This window comes from Polyodon spathula, chromosome 6 (assembly GCF_017654505.1).
Source record: "Polyodon spathula isolate WHYD16114869_AA chromosome 6, ASM1765450v1, whole genome shotgun sequence".
Classification (NCBI taxonomy): domain Eukaryota; kingdom Metazoa; phylum Chordata; class Actinopteri; order Acipenseriformes; family Polyodontidae; genus Polyodon; species Polyodon spathula.
Window position 1 is genome coordinate 1,702,001 of NC_054539.1, and position 17,500 is coordinate 1,719,500.

General features: G+C 40.6%; 1 protein-coding gene across 1 annotated transcript in view; it reads left to right on the plus strand.

The window, feature by feature from the left end:
- Positions 1-17,500, plus strand: part of camkmt (calmodulin-lysine N-methyltransferase) — a 186,522-nt gene that overhangs the window by 132,151 nt on the left and 36,871 nt on the right. Inside the window, exons 6-8 of the mRNA XM_041251730.1 lie at positions 1,945-2,008; positions 8,757-8,823; positions 12,519-12,593. Coding sequence (XP_041107664.1) covers positions 1,945-2,008; positions 8,757-8,823; positions 12,519-12,593 — 206 coding nt within the window. The remainder of the gene's footprint in view (positions 1-1,944; positions 2,009-8,756; positions 8,824-12,518; positions 12,594-17,500) is intronic.

Genomic DNA, 17,500 nt, shown 5'->3' on the forward strand with positions numbered 1-17,500 from the left:
TAAGAAGTGGCCTCTGTGGTTGAAGCATTTTTTTAAAATTAGTTAATAAGCATGATAAACACTTTTCTGAGCATAAACAACAATAGAGTATGACAGACAACAAAAATATGTTATTATATGACTTATTATTATTATTATTATTATTATTATTATTATTATTTATTATTATTATTATTATTTATTATTCAATACTCTATTCAAATAAATGTGCATGATTTTAAATGTGCAGTTCTTAAGAACGGTATTAGTATTGTCATTACTTGTGCCACGGCACATCTTTATTTACAAATTAAAGCCAGGTGCATTTGGACTTAAAAATAATTATCAAAGGTCACAATCAAAGTATTTTTTTCATAGCGCATATATGTGTTCCATAGTAACCATTACTTTATCTACACTCTGTAAGAAGTTAAAAGCTAGTTTTACATTTGACCTGAATAAGAGGTCAAAGTTCAAGATCAAGGTAATTTTTTAGTTGAGCATACATCCCATAGGCCTCCACTACTCTGTGAAGATTCATGAGTCTACAACATTATACCTTAGATAAATATGGCAATATATGCAAATATGTGCAACTTGACCATAGCTGAAATTTGATTGGCTCATGGCGGCCATGTTTTTTTATGTAGTGACGTGCTTTGAACAAACTTGATCGACAACCTTGCCAAGGCTATGTATGCATGTATGTTTTGCTTCAATCGGCATAACGGTTTCAGAGAAGAATATTTTTGGACAAGTCTAGCATGGCCGCCAAACCATGTGCCCCACTGGCCTCTACCATTGTGTAAAGTTTTGTGAGTTTTGGTACAATGGTGTTAATTTTACAGACATTTCAAAATATAGCGGAATAATAAAATAATTTTAACAATAGCAATAGGGTTCCACAGTAATTTTGTTGCTTGGACCCCAATAAGAATAATATTTTTTCCAGCCGGTTCACTTAAAGTGACTTTCAAGCAGTTGCAACCAGTGCATCTCTTTGAACTGAATACATGCAGTTCATACAGTGGTATTAAGAAGAGCTGGTAGAGCTGGGATGTAGCTGCTGCTCAGACAGGCACACAGGCAGACAGGTGACCGGTGTACTGACTCAGAGTCCCGTTAGAGCCTAAGGTAGGCAGTGGAACACCCCTCGTTGCAGCTCAGTTGGAGTGCCATGATATAGCTGCTAATGCTTTGCTGCATTTTTACACCAACAAGCATGATCCAGGGTGGCTGTATGATAATGAGATTCTTTCAATTCCAGCCAGTCAATGAGCAGCCCTCATACACATTCTCTAAGCCCTGCGACTTCATTTCTTTTTATTCTGCCTGGATGTGTCAGAAGAGCACAGTTTTACACAGCACCGTTTATTTATTTATTTTTGGTATGTACAAATAAAAAGCATATTGTATTGGGTCTGATTGGCATGTGACAAATCTGTACAATGTTATACAAAGTTACAGCCCCGATGAGCATGACAGAACGCACACACAGACATACTCATACAAAAAAAGGAGAAAAGAAAAAAATTGCCTTACAAAGCCATTTGCCTGCAATGCAAAGTTATATGAAGGGCATCAGGCAGGCAGACAGAGCCAGTTGAGAGGCAGAGTGACAGCCTTGTATGATGGCTCTGCTAGATAAACAGAAAGCCACAAATGAAAGACTCTCAGAATACCATCATCCCCTGTCACAATGCAATTACCGAACAGAATGATAGCAAGATAGAGGCTCCTCGCAAATGGAATGATAAAAGTATTGACTGATTTGATTGAATGATTAAAATAATGCAGAAAGAAGAAGAATGACCAAAAACTGTTACGAGAGAAAAAGGTGAGGAAGCATAATACTAGCAGGCTTGTGACTTCTCCCTCCTCTGGTTTCTACACCACTGAGAGAGCAACGTGTACAACTATTGTTTCATGAATTTCTTTTTTCTTTTAATCTTTTTTTTTTTCAAGGTCGCTATTTCTGCCGATGTCAAAGAAGTCCTGCTATCTGATGGGAATGAAAAAGCCATCCAAAGTATCCTTCTTCTTGGGCCACGGCGAGTGTGATTACCACGCTTGCCACACTGAAAGAAAAAAATAATTCTATAAAAAGATCTTCAAACAACTCTGAGGTTACAGTTAGTAGCATGTGCTGTGCAACAAGTACAATTAGGATTTCATTTTGTTCATGGAGCACAAGAACCTGCAGCCCTCAGGCTCAACTGTCTGCTGTGGTCCAGTGGGTCTACACTGCTGGAGGCACTATCCTTCTCTCCAACAGTTGTGGGCCCCGGTCCCTTGTGCTCGGTTAAGCCTGTTAGGTTCCCAAGCAGTGGACACGATCAACAAGGCAGAATGGCTCCAAGCAGTTGCATTGAAAAATGCTTAATGGCTTTATTAGGATTTCCAGTGGAAACAGTCACACATGACTTGGTTTCCCCAAACTCAGTGCTTACATAGAGATATGTTAGAAGCCCTGTAGGTATCTAGAGCCCTGATAGTTTCAATCCCTGCACATAATGCCAACATCTTCTCAGTTGGTACTGATATACAAAATCATTACTACCTGAGAAGATCGATCCACCGATCCACAAAAAGGGAGACAAAACCAAACCAGGTAACTACAGACCAATAAGCCTGGCTTCCATTATTTGTGAATATACGGAAACTATAATAAGATCCAATATGGAAAATTACCTGTATGGTAACAGCATCCTGGGAGAAGGTCAGCATGGTTTTAGGAAAACCAAGGAGAAACCTCAAAATGGAGCAAGGTAACCAGTGGAGTACCACAGGGATCAATATTAGGTCCTCTGCTCTTCCTAATCTACATTAATGACTTTGATTCTGGTATAGTAAACAAACTTTTTAAGTTTGCAGATGATACAAAAATGGGTAGTAAACACTGCTGTAGCAGCAAAGGTCATTCAAAATGATCTAGACAAGATTCAGAACTGGGCAGACACATGGCAAATTACATTTAATAGAGAAAAGTGTAAGGTACTGCACGCAGGCAATAAAAATGTGCATTATAAATATCATATGAGAGATACTAAAATTGAAGAAGGAATCTATGAAAAAGACTTAGGAGTTTATGTTGACTCAGAAATGTCTTCATCTAGACAATGTGGGGAAGTTTATGAAAAAAGGCCAACAAGATGCTCGGATATATAGAGAAAAGTGTTGAATTTAAATCAAGGGAAGTAATGTTAAAACTGTACAATGCACTAGTAAGACCTCATCTAGAATATTGTGTTCAGTTCTGGTCACCTCACTACAAAAAGGATATTGCTGCTCTAGAAAGAGTGCAAAGAAGAGCGACCAGAATTATTCTGGGTTTATTCTGGGATTATTCTGTCATATGCAGACAGGTTTAAAGAATTGAATCTATCCAGTCTTGAACAAGCAAGACTACAGGAGATCTGATTCAAGCATTCAGAATTCTAAAAGGTATTGACAATGTCGACCTAAGGGACTTTTTCAACATGAAAAATGAAACAAGGACCAGGGGTCACAAATGGAGATTAGATAAAGGGACATTCAGAACAGAAAATAAGAGAATTGTGGGATTCTGGAACCAACTCCCCAGTAATGTTGTTGAAGCTGACACCCTGGGATCCTTCAAGAAGCTGCTTGATGAGATTCTGGGATCAACAACCAAACAACCAAATGAGCAAGATGGGCCAAATGGCCTCCTCTCGTTTGTAAACTTTCTTATGTTCTTATGATCCGGACTGTGGTGTGAATTTCAGGTTAGTTCAAGGTGCAGTGCTAAACAGAGGGAATGAGGCATCACAAACTAGCTCACTGAATGAGCTGCTGGTCTTTAAAAATGACTTTAGTTTTTGGATTGGTTTAATGAGAAAAGATGAATTATATGAAAAAAAGTATGGATGTCTGTACTTGTGAATGCATGGCTCTGTTTTGCATCGGCATGTAATTTGAAATACGTGTTAAGCAATCTCACTCCTACAAGGAGCATAATGACAATGCAGTCTGACTCCAGATCACACACTGTACACATACCCGCTGTACACGTACCACATTTCTGTAGCGAGCTTAATGGGACCGGCCATCCTGACACTGGTGTAAAAAGAGGTGTTACTTCATGATGAGGGCAAAAGTTATACCAAAAATGTTCTCTCCTGTCCAATTACTTTGAGACTTTCTCTTAAGTTATCAGTACTCAGGACAGCGTTTTCTTCTTGTCTATCCTGGAGCACACAATGTTAAGATCTCCCTGAGAGTCAGTTAAAGCTCAGCTCCTGATTCATTCAGTCCTCTGTGTTTAAACTCAGAGAAGGGTACCCTACCCTTGCCTACTGTATTATTTGAATTGTTGCTATTCATCACATCAAGCATTGCTATTCCTAATGAAGACACAAGAACAGGAGTCACTAAACATGCCCTTCACGTATTGCTTTTCCCAGAACAGCATTATGAAAACCACCGGTACACCAATGTGCGCCTTTGCACTGCAGACATTCATTTGAGCCTTCCTCAGGTGGATTAGTTTACAGCTAAAGTAAACACTTGCAATGGACACATGCCCTGGTCGTATAATACATATTTACAGCATCAAATACTGGAAATTAAAATTGTGGAAGGGGTCTGCCGTTCTGCACTAAACTGCATTTCTTTTGAACAGTTTTATTTTTTGATTTGCATTCTTTATAAGTTGCAAAGCTGCCTCTGCCTTGGGACAGCGTGTTATATTGGTGTCCTCTTTCTCTAGAATAACCCTTGCTAAATATTCAAGAAAAGAACAGGCCCGCAATGTGAACGTTTCTTAAAAGCAGTAAATAAACAGTAAATCAAATCGTAGGGTTAATTAATCTTTTTCTATGTAAACAAGACATATAAATAGATTTAAGTAAGTGAGTGGGGTTACCATGGCATCAATAGCCTATAAGTACTTCCACTGTTTGTTTTCAAACACACTTTCACTTGACAGAGTTATGTTAAACATACCGAAATGTTGGGAAATTGGCTGTTTTAGGCAAACTATATATCTCTTTCCACTCAGCTTGTGCAGTACCTTTACCCAATCTTCTAATCCAGAGGCAGTGACACTTTTCATGATTCCTACACACAGCCTGTGATTACTTGGTCTCTAAATGCCATTCAAAAAATGAAAAACATTCTGCTTGCAAAAGACATAAATGTTTGACGAAATTGTATACAATATAAGCTGAATGCAGTTAAATGTATACCCCTTTACCGTTATGAGTTTTGAATAGTTCAATGTATATTCCTTTATCATGATCGGTTTGAATACAGTTCAATGTACATTCCTTTACCATGATCGGTTTGAATACAGTTCAATGTATATTGCTTTACCGTGATTGGTTTCGCTGCAGGATCTGTATCATCTGATCTGTGTCTTTAACCCCCACCAGAGTGGGTTTAATTCTCCGGGATTGGCAGCCTTTAGATTGCTTCCCTGCATCTGTCACCAAGTTTCAGCCCTGACCTTTGTCCTTTTACTGAGCCACTCGTCTGAATTAGACTCCAGGGCACTGGCAGCTGAGAATCACAAACTTTGCTGGATTTTCCACCTCCTCTTATTAAGCTGCTTTGAACATGCTAGTATAGGGCCATGCAGTATCAAAATAAATGTAAGTGTCCAAGAAAAATACAAAACAGGAGCAATGGTTACAGGAAGTGTGATTTACAGCATCATTTGTGACCTTACTGAATGAACCACAATGTATCATTATACAGCTCAGTGGAAAACAGGGCCTGTGATTCCTTGCTTGGCCAGTGCACTATAAAGCAATGCTGGTTTCTGTACTGTATCAACACCTTAGATGACCAGAAACCAGGACTGTTTGGTGATACTTCAATTACAGTGTTTCATGTCTGCTTTAGACCAGATCGAAGTGAAAGAGCGTCATGAAGGTATCAATTACACAGGCTGCTTCAAGTGAACTATACGCTATAGACTTCTTTGACATGCCTTTAATCTCGGTGTGTAGAATCTCAAAGCAAACTGAATGCATTCACTTTCACATACTTGCCTACCTACCTACCTACATGTATGTATACATGCATGAATACCTGCCTGCCTACCTACATACATGCATACATGCAGAGGAACTCCTAGATGTCCATGACCATGTGTGTGCAGCCTCTCATTCCAGCAGTGTTGCCATGGTGTGGTGTTCGTCACTCTCTCTAAATGCCATTGAAATACAATAGTGTATGAAGCAGCCATTGAAATCGCCACCGCTTGCACTCTCCTCTGAGGTGTCACCCAGGTCTTGAACAGATTATAGGATAAGCCTTGGTCCGGCATTGCTTTGGCTCAGCTGCAGTGTTCCTTTCAGCACTGCCAGTGCAACATGTTAACAGTGAACCCATTGCACATTAAAGAAATCGCTGTCTTTGATCTCTGAATTGAGTCCTGATATTCATTGGGGTCTGTGGTCTTCAGTGGAGCCTGACCATTAGCTCTGCAATACATATCTCGGTGTTATTTCAAGAGACGGGAGCTCTGATAAGTAAGGAGCTACACTGCCACAATCACTAATACCGTCTTTCCCTTGTGAATGATGGAGATTAAGGGTGTATTTTGCCGAGACACGTGGTTTATGTTTTTAGAATAGGTTGTGTTTAGTGGTTTAGTGATTTAATGTTTTGTTTTATCTTTTGTCTTAACACAAATTGTTGCGAAACTAGAACTGTCATCAGTGTTTAATATCAAGTTAAAATATCACTAACAGTATATGTTCAATAGTATGTATCTACTGTATGGACCCAGTTCATCCACTCACAGATCTATATGTTACAGTTTTTCTCACTAGCTAAAGCAAAATTCCAGAAAGTATTTGCACATTACTCAAAACAGTTAACACAGACACCAAAACTATGCACTCAATTAGAAAAAGCTTTACACAGTGGCAAAACTAAGTTTACGTGCCAAATTTATTATACATCTTGCATGACTAAATGCTTGCAACAAATCAAGAAATAATTACAGCTTTTGTGTTTATGTGTTCAAGCAAAAGAAAATACCTCTATTTAATCCAAATATTTCACCCAATTACAAAACTCACAAAATCAAAAAAAATTGATTGGCACAAAATACAGTACATTTTACAAAATTAAACTTACAGTAACAGTATATACATTATTTGAACAGATAATATACAAATATACATGTATGTTTATTGAACATCGAGCTGCATATTTTAATCCACATCACAGCGAATGTTCTCTCTGGCTGAGCACCTTGGAAAGAATCTTCTGCCGTGATGGATCCAGGCTTGGCAATCTTCTGCTGTAATGTTATTACAAGCCTCATCCATTGCCTGGAGAAGTATGGCTTGTTCATGGGGATTGTGGTCATACACCTTCCACCTCCAGGAGAAAATCTCTGATTGGATTCAGAAAAGGGGAATACGGTGGAAGGTACATCACAGAGAAACGGGGATGTGCATCATTCACATTCACATGTGAAACTTGTATTAAAGTATAACAGTTGCATTTAGGCAATTGAATATATGGTTTAGAATTGTGCATTTTGAATGTAAACCTGTGAAATGTGTGAATAGTTTAGCAAATTAGAACTCGTTTTGGTGTTTGTGTTAACTGTTTTGAGAATTGTGCTAATAGTTTCTGGAATTTTGCTTTAGCCATTGAGAAAAACTAACATAAGACTGTTACTGGAAACATTTGTATAGGTATGTGCATATGATTTATATACAGTATAGCAGAATAACAAAATGCACAACTGTAAGGTTTCCCTTTTCTCTTCTGATCGCAGACCATGCTGTATGTACAGATCACTGCATGTTCAGTATGGATCACTGCATGTTCAATACAAATCACTGCTTGTTCAGTACAGATCACTGCATGTTCAGTGCGGATCACTGCATGTTCAGTACAGATCACTGCATGTTCAGTGCGGATCACTGCATGTTCAGTGCGGATCACTGCATGTTCAATACAGATCACTGCATAATCAGTACGGGTCACTGCATGTTCAGTGCGGGTCACTGCATGTTCAGTATGGATCACTGCATGGTCAGTACGGGTCACTGCATGTTCGGTGCGGATCACTGCATGTTCAGTGCGGATCACTGCATGTTCAGTGCGGATCACTGCATGTTCAGTACGGGTCACTGCATGTTCAGTGCGGATCACTGCATGTTCAGTGCGGATCACTGCATGTTCAGTGCGGATCACTGCATGTTCAGTATGGATCACTGCATGTTCAGTATGGATCACTGCATGTTCAGTACGGGTCACTGCATGTTCAGTACGGATCACTGCATGTTCAGTACGGATCACTGCATGTTCAGTACGGATCACTGCATGTTCAGTATGGATCACTGCATGTTCAGTACGGGTCACTGCATGTTCAGTGCGGATCACTGCATGTTCAGTACGGATCACTGCATGTTCAGTACGGATCACTGCATGTTCAGTACGGATCACTGCATGTTCAGTGCGGATCGCTGCATGTTCAGTGCGGATCACTGCATGTTCAGTGCGGATCACTGCATGTTCAGTACGGATCACTGCATGTTCAGTGCGGATCGCTGCATGTTCAGTGCGGATCGCTGCATGTTCAGTGCGGATCGCTGCATGTTCAGTGCGGATCGCTGCATGTTCAGTGCGGATCGCTGCATGTTCAGTGCGGATCACTGCATGTTCAGTATGGATCACTGCATGTTCAGTGCGGATCACTGCATGTTCATTACAGATCTACTGTATGTCCATATTTACTCTCTATTCTCTTCCCATTGCTGTTTGTTTTCTTAACTAGTCCTTGTTAGATGTACACAGTGTCATAGAAAGGAACAGGAAAATGGGTGTTATCAAGGCAGCTTCAGTATCCAGTTGGTAAGTATCTTTTTATTTTAACAGAAAATACATGTGATCTCTTTAGTGCTGCCTAAAGGTATGGGTTTGACAGCGTTAGAGACTGGTTCCTCTCTCCACACAGAACATTCCCCCATAGGCCTCTCAACCCTTGGAACAGTGTATGCATTGCGCTAAACCCTGGTAAAAGCAAGTGTAGGAAAGTATGACAAAATAAGATAAACTGAAGGTTACGGGGTAACCTATTTACTGGCTCAGTTAAAGGGTCCACCACTTGAAGTGCAGGGAGAGCCATGCCAACACATGTTACTGAATTACCCATGTTTGTATCCAAGCTTACACACAGGGAGCACTGCATTGGCTCCTGCACATTACAAAGGAAAGTAAGCTGACTCCTGACTCCTCAGCGACCACTGCTGGTCAGGTGGCTGATGCGTACAGACAGAGACATACAGGGGTGGGCTTGGTGGCTTGGTAGCATCAGATAGAGTCAGGTAATGTGCTGTGGTTTGAACCGAAAATGACAATCTCTTAAATAGGACACATTTCTAGAGGGACCAGTCTACATTGCAGGTAACTCTTTGTCTTTGGTTCTGCCTTAGTGCCAGTTGTGAGTGGAGTCTTTGTGAAGTGTAGCTTGGTAGAGGGCACCTAAAAGCCTCAAACTAATAAGCTTGAGGTGAAACACTTCATATTGTACAGCTGCACTATAGAAACATGCACCCCATTTATTGAAATAACATGCAGGGTTTTCATCCACTGCATTTCTTACAAATCTTAAACATGCCATTGTAAAGGATGAATAAATAAGATCAGCTATGCTTGTTTGTGTATGTACAGTGCAGTAAAGCATTTGTGCATTGCCACTGAAGGTAAACAGGAGTGCTCTTGCTCAGTGTCCTCTAAGGACTCTTTTGATTGAAAACCCTCCTCCAGAAATAATAATAATATTATTATTAAAAAAACCAAAATGCATTTAGAATCCATTTATGTGCTTTTAAATAATGGTAACATAACTTGTGCAGGGGATTTGGAATAAGATGAATAACTTGAAAGTAATTTTAATGTTAAACGATCTGACTGTTGTTTTGCAGTTTTTTTTTCACTTCAGTGTTTAAACTACGATGATAAATTGAAAAAGTAAACATATTGTTAGTCTGCATTCCTTGTTTTCGAGATTAAGCCTCCCGTCACAATCAGAGATGGGAGGGCTGAAGGTCGTGTGCGATTGTATGAGGGATTTCGGGTTCTGAAGTCACTGAATAATAGATTTCAGCCCCATGCTGTGAAGAGAGATTGTGTTTCCACAAGACATAATTTTGTTTACTGAGTGTTAATAATTACTCATTAATAATCAGATTTGGATTGTCTGGAATATGGCATTTTTTGAGAATACAATGTTAAGTGTTACTGAGTGTTAAGTGCTGCTTTTTTTGGCTGCTCCCCGGCCCAGTCACACTGAACAGAAATTGTTTTGAGAAGCCACGACAGGTGAAGAAACGTTGCACTGTGATTCCCGAGCCTCACCTCCGTGGCCTCGTGCTATAGATTGGGCTTTCAGTGCATGAGAGGAAGCATGCTCCCTCTCTCCCCTGCAGCTGTGGCATCAAGCTCATTATCACGGTCAATTCAGCAGGCTTTCCAAAAGAATGGGATCACAAAAAAAGATTGGATATTTAGGTGAGGGAAGGCATGCTTTTTCAGAAAGGGACACTGGAAATACTGTACAATTATCCATGCGTGGTTGCAAATCCATTGGGCAGCAGACTAATCAAGCATAGTTTTATATGAGAAAAAAATTATATAGCTGATATAACTATTGATTGAGGTAGTGTAATTGTACAGGTGTTGTATTACATTGTTTGTGCCCTGGAGATTAGAATCTGTTGATTACCATGTAGCTGCACGAATATACCTGGTTGTCCCCTGTTCCAAGTGATACCAGCCCTAGGATTGCATTTTAGTTATGACACCAACTTATGAAGAATTATGATACATCTGTGCAATTATGTATTGCTGCAAAATAATCAGCAAAATTTATCACAGTCTTTGTTGGGTACAAGGATCACCACTGCACCATCATTAAAATGTAATCCTTGGTTTGGTCAGATTGGACTGGATTGATCAAGATCCTTAGAAAAGGATTAAAAATGTTAATATTACTAGTAGTAACAAACAACTTAGTGCACACGTTTGAGTCTGAGACTGAACCTACAGTACAGAGTAGTTTGTTAGTAGCATTGTAGCATTAGCAGTTTGATTTAAATTGCATGGTGTAAACCCATTGATAACTGGCCCCATTGTATTCACTTGTGCATATACACTTCAAGTGCAGCACTTCACATATCCATGGATCCAGGAGGATGTGTCATAATGTAGGCATTCTGTAACATAATGCAGGCATGCTGTAACACAATTCACATTCTTCTTTACTGCACAGTATTAATGTTAACGATGCTGGTACGACCCACAATGGCAGCGCAGAATCCATTGCTGCCCCCTTATCGAATGGACCGGGACACATGCGTTCTCACTTAGAACATATCTGCCATGAAAACATTTACAAGCATTAATCCGAAAACATATTGAAGCATCTTCATAGGTGTAAACCAAACCTGCAGGGACAGGAGTAGCCAAAGTTGGCTCTGCCACTACTGGTCTTTGTTCCAGCCCTCCTCTCAACTGTTTAATTGAACCAATTAAACCTGCATCCAACCCCTGAAGTAGTTCATTATCTCAATTTACCTGTTAAACCTGGAGTGCACACTAATATGCAAAACACGGTATAAGGTTGTTCTGTCAGTTCGTGTGCTTTCGTAAAGACAGCAGGGTATGGAGTCAGTGACGATCTGTATCACACTGGTTCACAGTGACGGTCTGTATCACGCTGGTTCACAGTGACGGTCTGCATCACGCTGGTTCACAGTGATGGTCTGTATCACACTGGTTCACAGTGACGGTCTGCATCACGCTGGTTCACAGTGACGGTCTTTATCACCCTGGTTCACAGTGACGGTCTGCATCACGCTGGTTCACAGTGACGGTCTGCATCACGCTGGTTCACAGTGACGGTCTGTATCACGCTGGTTCACAGTGACGGTCTGCATCACGCTGGTTCACAGTGACGGTCTGCATCACGCTGGTTCACAGTGACGGTCTGCATCACGCTGGTTCACAGTGACGGTCTGCATCACGCTGGTTCACAGTGACGGTCTGCATCACGCTGGTTCACAGTGACGGTCTGCATCACGCTGGTTCACAGTGACGGTCTGCATCACGCTGGTTCACAGTGACGGTCTGCATCACGCTGGTTCACAGTGACGGTCTGCATCACGCTGGTTCACAGTGACGGTCTGCATCACGCTGGTTCACAGTGACGGTCTGCATCACGCTGGTTCACAGTGACGGTCTGCATCACGCTGGTTCACAGTGACGGTCTGCATCACGCTGGTTCACAGTGACGGTCTGTATCATACTGGTTGATCCCAGCATTCGCGCGCAAATAGGTGGATCACCTGGATCACAGTGACGGTCTGCATCACGCTGGTTCATATAATAGCATAAATAATAATAATAATAATAATAATACTAAATAATAATAATAATAATAATAATAATAATAATCCTATTGGAAGAATTTAATCTGCTTGTTGCTGTCTTTCACATGAAAAAACAATGAATGTGGCTAATTTAGCTCTTGTTTCCCCTCTGTGCAGTGTTGTGAGATGGGACAGTGAGGCTGACATCTCTCCGTTGGAAGGGCATTTTGACATTGTTATCTGCGCTGACTGGTAGGTACATATGGCCTCCGATAAGAAAAGAAAGAATCCCTGAGCTCTGCCGGTAGATCCTATTGCAGTGCAACAAGGTGGGAAACAAAGCCACCTTAACCTTGACACATTAATATTCATCTCCATGTGACAGTTATCAGGTAGTCTTCTGTCAGACAGTAACTTCTACCATATTACTTCCCAAAGACTGAGTTTGAGAGGCATTTCCATTTTCTGAAATTGCCTCTTTTTCATGCTTGATGTACCAGCAAATGGATGACTTAGGCAAATTGCAAATAATTATGGCTCAATGAGGAGCAGTCTAGAGAAAAAAAAGAGTGTAGCAACACACACAGCTCAATTAGTCGGGTTCTTAGCGTAGATCTGACTACTGATAGAAGGGTATGCAGTGTGTGTGTCTGTGTATAGATGTATAAATCCTCTGTCTTCAGTATTTCACTGTTTTTGATGTGTAGGTGGGATAGAGAAAGAGGGTCTACCTGAATATTTCTTTCTTCAGCCGGATGTTAATCTGTACACTGTGTTTCAGTGTAAATCAAAGGCTATGTATATGTTTCAGTGTGTGCGTGTTATTCAGTGTCAGCAGTAAGGGACCCACATTGTATAATATATTTTCTACATATCATGAGTTTCATGTAATCATTCTCACTGTCTTCTTTTTGTGTTTGTTTTGTTTTGTTTTGGTCTTTGGCGTCAACTCGTATTTGTAAGTGGAAGAGCGATCACTCAGTGTTTAACGGGAGGGTGGTCGATTACCTGGAAAAGGTCAATAGCTACACTTCTGTAGTTATTAATTACAGTCTTTCAGGCGGTAACACGGTGGAGACAGTTTGCAGGAGAATCCCAGCATGCAGGGGCTGCGGGGGCTGTATTTAGCAGTTCAGTTTCTGTTGAGCACGTGTAAGGACCAGTACTGTACGTGGAGTGAAACAAACAGGTTAATACCACACATCTCTAGTAGAACTGCTCATCTCATAGCTTCCCTTTGCCTGTGTCATTGGCACACTGCAGTTAATGTCACATCCATCTAGCTGTCTATCTTTCTGTTAATCATTACTGGACTCTTGCGTCAGGTAACCCTGTCCAGCCCCGGCCAGTCCAGGACAAGGGATAAGATTGTCTGAGCTGGGGTTTGAAACCACTCAGATACACTGGGAAGCATATCAAGATTAATAACATTTTATGCATAACAAGCATGAAACAGACGCTTAATCGCTTGAAAAAAATGTAATACGGCTTATGAAGTAATTAGTATGGGCGTCTAAGATTCAAGTAAAAAAACTTACACTCAGCTGCCATATGGCCAGTCTGTGTATTATAAAACCTGTCTGTTGTTGCTCTTATCCCATGAACTCAGAGATAGAACCTGTCGCTGCACTTGTCCACTTTCAAATTGCCACTGAATAATTTGTGTAAGCAAGTTCATTGGAAAGCCTGAACTAAATTTGCTGCCCTGGTATTATTTATTGTTTCGTTTGAGGAACTGTCCGCCTGCTAAGTGAGAACCTGAAAACAGTCTGCAATCTGGAAGCAATTTCACACGCACACACACATGCACACACACAATTCAACTGGTTAAGACTCCTCAAAGCAACGGCTCACCTAATAGAAACAGGCTGTACTGTCTCATTCTTTAGCACTTGCTATTTTAATCATTGAACTCAGGAATTAAGAATTTCTTAAACTCCCAATGCGAAGGCATTGAGTTAACCCCCTGACCCACTCCCCTAAAAGGTTATACTATATATAGTCTGCTTACAGCTCTGGTCAAGTATAATTCTCTTATTTCCAAAGCTCATTGTAACACAGAATACTTTGAATCCCCCTTCCTGCAAACAGACTCGACCACAGAGAAACGCAGGTTAGTGTACCACCTTTAGGCTGGTAACACTGTTGTCTGGTTGTAAAAAGGAAGCTGACCCTGCATTGTCCTTCATAAAGGCTAAGGATGTATTTTTAGATAGAATTTCATTTTAGAAAAAGCATTTCAATGAACAACATCCCACCCAAGACAGAGAGAGAGAGTGAGAGAGAGTGAGAGAGAGAGAGAGAGAGAGAGAGAGAGATGGTATTAATGACTAATCATCACTAACATGCATCATCTGATTAAAATAAGCAGCTAAGCAGCACCACAAGTAAGACAAGTAATTTAGTAAATGCCTTCCTCACCCAATATTAGAATGGGTACCTGGGGTTTCATTGCACAGATGAAGTTAATGCCTGGCTGGATTAGACCAGATTAAGTATGAAAGTCAGGCAAGATTGGGAAATGCAGCGCTTCTCCGGGGTTCAGAAGTGGCTTGCATGTGGATGCTCTCCCGATTAAACGAGTGATTCGAGGCCCTGCCAAGAAAATTAGAGTCCAATGTGTTCCTCAGACGAATCCCACAAAAACTTTGCTTGGCCCTCCCCTCCCGTTGTTGATCCTCTCACTGTGTCATCCTGTTTTGTACTTGAAGGATAATAGTTGGAGAGCATGTAAGATGGTTTTCATTAATATACTTTGGTAATGCACCACCCTGCCTATTTATCAGGGCTTAAAGAGAAAGTAGCGATATTCTGAAAAATACAGTTACATGTACCCAGGTGTTGCTACAAATATTTAAATAACGTACTTGTCATTTTTCTTTTCATTATTAACATCATTAACATTTTACTCTTCTAACTTTAAAGTCTGTTTCAAAGCTCTTTTCACAATGTCTGCTCTAGTGCACTGGTAGTGTAAGGATTATCGCCCACACTATCACACAGGTAACACAGCAATGATGTGGTACGGAACAGAAAAGCCAGAGCACTTCTTATGTGTTTTGTTTGTTTTTTAGAGGACAGATCTCAAACCCCAGTGCACCAGAGAGGACATTTTGAAAAGATCTTTGAAACAGGCTTTAAAGTTCTAAGTGTAAAAAGTTGTCAGGATGTTAACAATGAACAGGCTGAAGGTGGTGACGTCAGGCTAGAAGCAAGAACGGAAAACACACACAGAGGTGCTCGGGTAAAAAGCACACTGCAGCGCTATTTTTATTAACAAAAATAAATAAAAAATTATACAAAAAGACTCTGCTCACAGAGTGAAATAAAAAGTTTGTAACAAAGCAAATCACAAACATAAAATCCCAATGAAACAAAGGCGATGCTGAGGCTTCCAGGACTCATAGCAGCTGTTTTTAGTTTCTCTATCTCCCCTCTCGCTCCCATTCCTCCTCTTGAACACCAACCTCGAACAGGGAGAGCTGCAAGCTTTTATACAGGTGACCATCTCCTGATTAGCAACAATTAATTAATTAACTAACTTGGGAGACGGCCACCTTCTGCACAAGGTTTTGTTAGGATGGGGCTTCCCCATCCACGCTGCCAAACAATAACAAACACAGCTTTTTCACCATCACATTCATACATAAATAATAATACAAAGTAAATATAAAATATGCACAGGGGCGCGGAGTACCCTGTTCTAAAATAAACAAACAACACATTTTATAGTTAGCCCCACCCCATGTTTATGTGCAGGGCTTCCTTCTTCCTGCCACAGCACGTTAACGCTATATTTTTCGGAAGCCTGTTAGTTACTCTATAATGTCCTATTGGAACGGAGCAGCAGGAAGCAGGCAGCCAGAATGCAGAAGATGAGGCCTGGAGGGACATTGGGCTTCTACAGCAGCTCTGTCTGTTTATTTGTAAGAGTGAGGTGCACAGCACACTAGAACCTCATAGCAGGACTTGTACATTGTATTGATATATATACAGTAATCCGTCACACATCCGCCCCTCACATATCCTCTCTAACCGTTTATCCTCCATGATCAATCTCTTCAGCAACGTTAGTTTATTATTCAACAGAGAAGATTAGTTCAGAGATTGTAGATCATACCCAGGTTTTCGTACACTGTGTTGTATTTGCTCCGTGCACTGTCATTGCTGGTAGTGTCACGCAAGCTGTTCAGTGTGTTGATATGTAAATAAATTCTGTTCGCCTGCGGGGGGCATATCAACTTCACCCTCCATCTGGAATCTCCTGCCTGTCACTCAGCAGCGAATGCACGCACCCACACGGCAGACGGCTACCCCTTCACAAGCATTAATACCCTGCATCTTTCTAAACAAGGGGTTTAGGGGAGCTCCATGGTAACATCTAAATCTCTAAACAATAATTGTGTGACTATAGTAACTGTTAGAGCTGTGTATAATGGGATTTAAAACAGGATTCATTCACCCGACTTTACGTATTTGCCCTTTCTCTGTTCCCACAACAGTCGGATATGCGACAGATTACTGTATATACATACATACATACATATATACTGTACATACGTACTGGACATAGTAGAGCACTTCATACTTCGTTTATAACTGGCTCTTCTGTACAGTTGTTAATGGACTGACAAATAATCCCCATCCCTTTTTGTTTAGCTGGGATCTGAATGATACTGCAGTCAAAAATACACTATTTTAAACTTGCCTTTAATGAACAAGTTCTGAACCAGAAATAGTTGCAGAATGATATCATTTCTGTGTAACATTTCAATATTTCAGTGCTGCACCCTTTTGAAGAAAATGCATGACTTGCAGGTAGCAGGGATCTCAATGGATAGTTCAATCTATTTGAGTGCCTAACTGGATTACATCAGTCAGGTGACCTCCTTATCTCTCTCTGGGGCTTTTCAGTCATGTACAGTACAACCAGGAAACAAAGATGTTTCAATTCAGCAAATTGGATTGATTTACTATGCTTTCTGCAATGTTTAAATCATCATGTACAACATTCACATTGTCTAACCTGGGGAATCGGGTTTCATTATTAATTCACCAGTCCGTGTTGAAAACGTTTCTTTTCGCCCCGGATTCATTAAGGGTTTCAGATATATACTGATTAGGATTATCTGTTCCGTTTTTAATTTTTTTAAAAATGA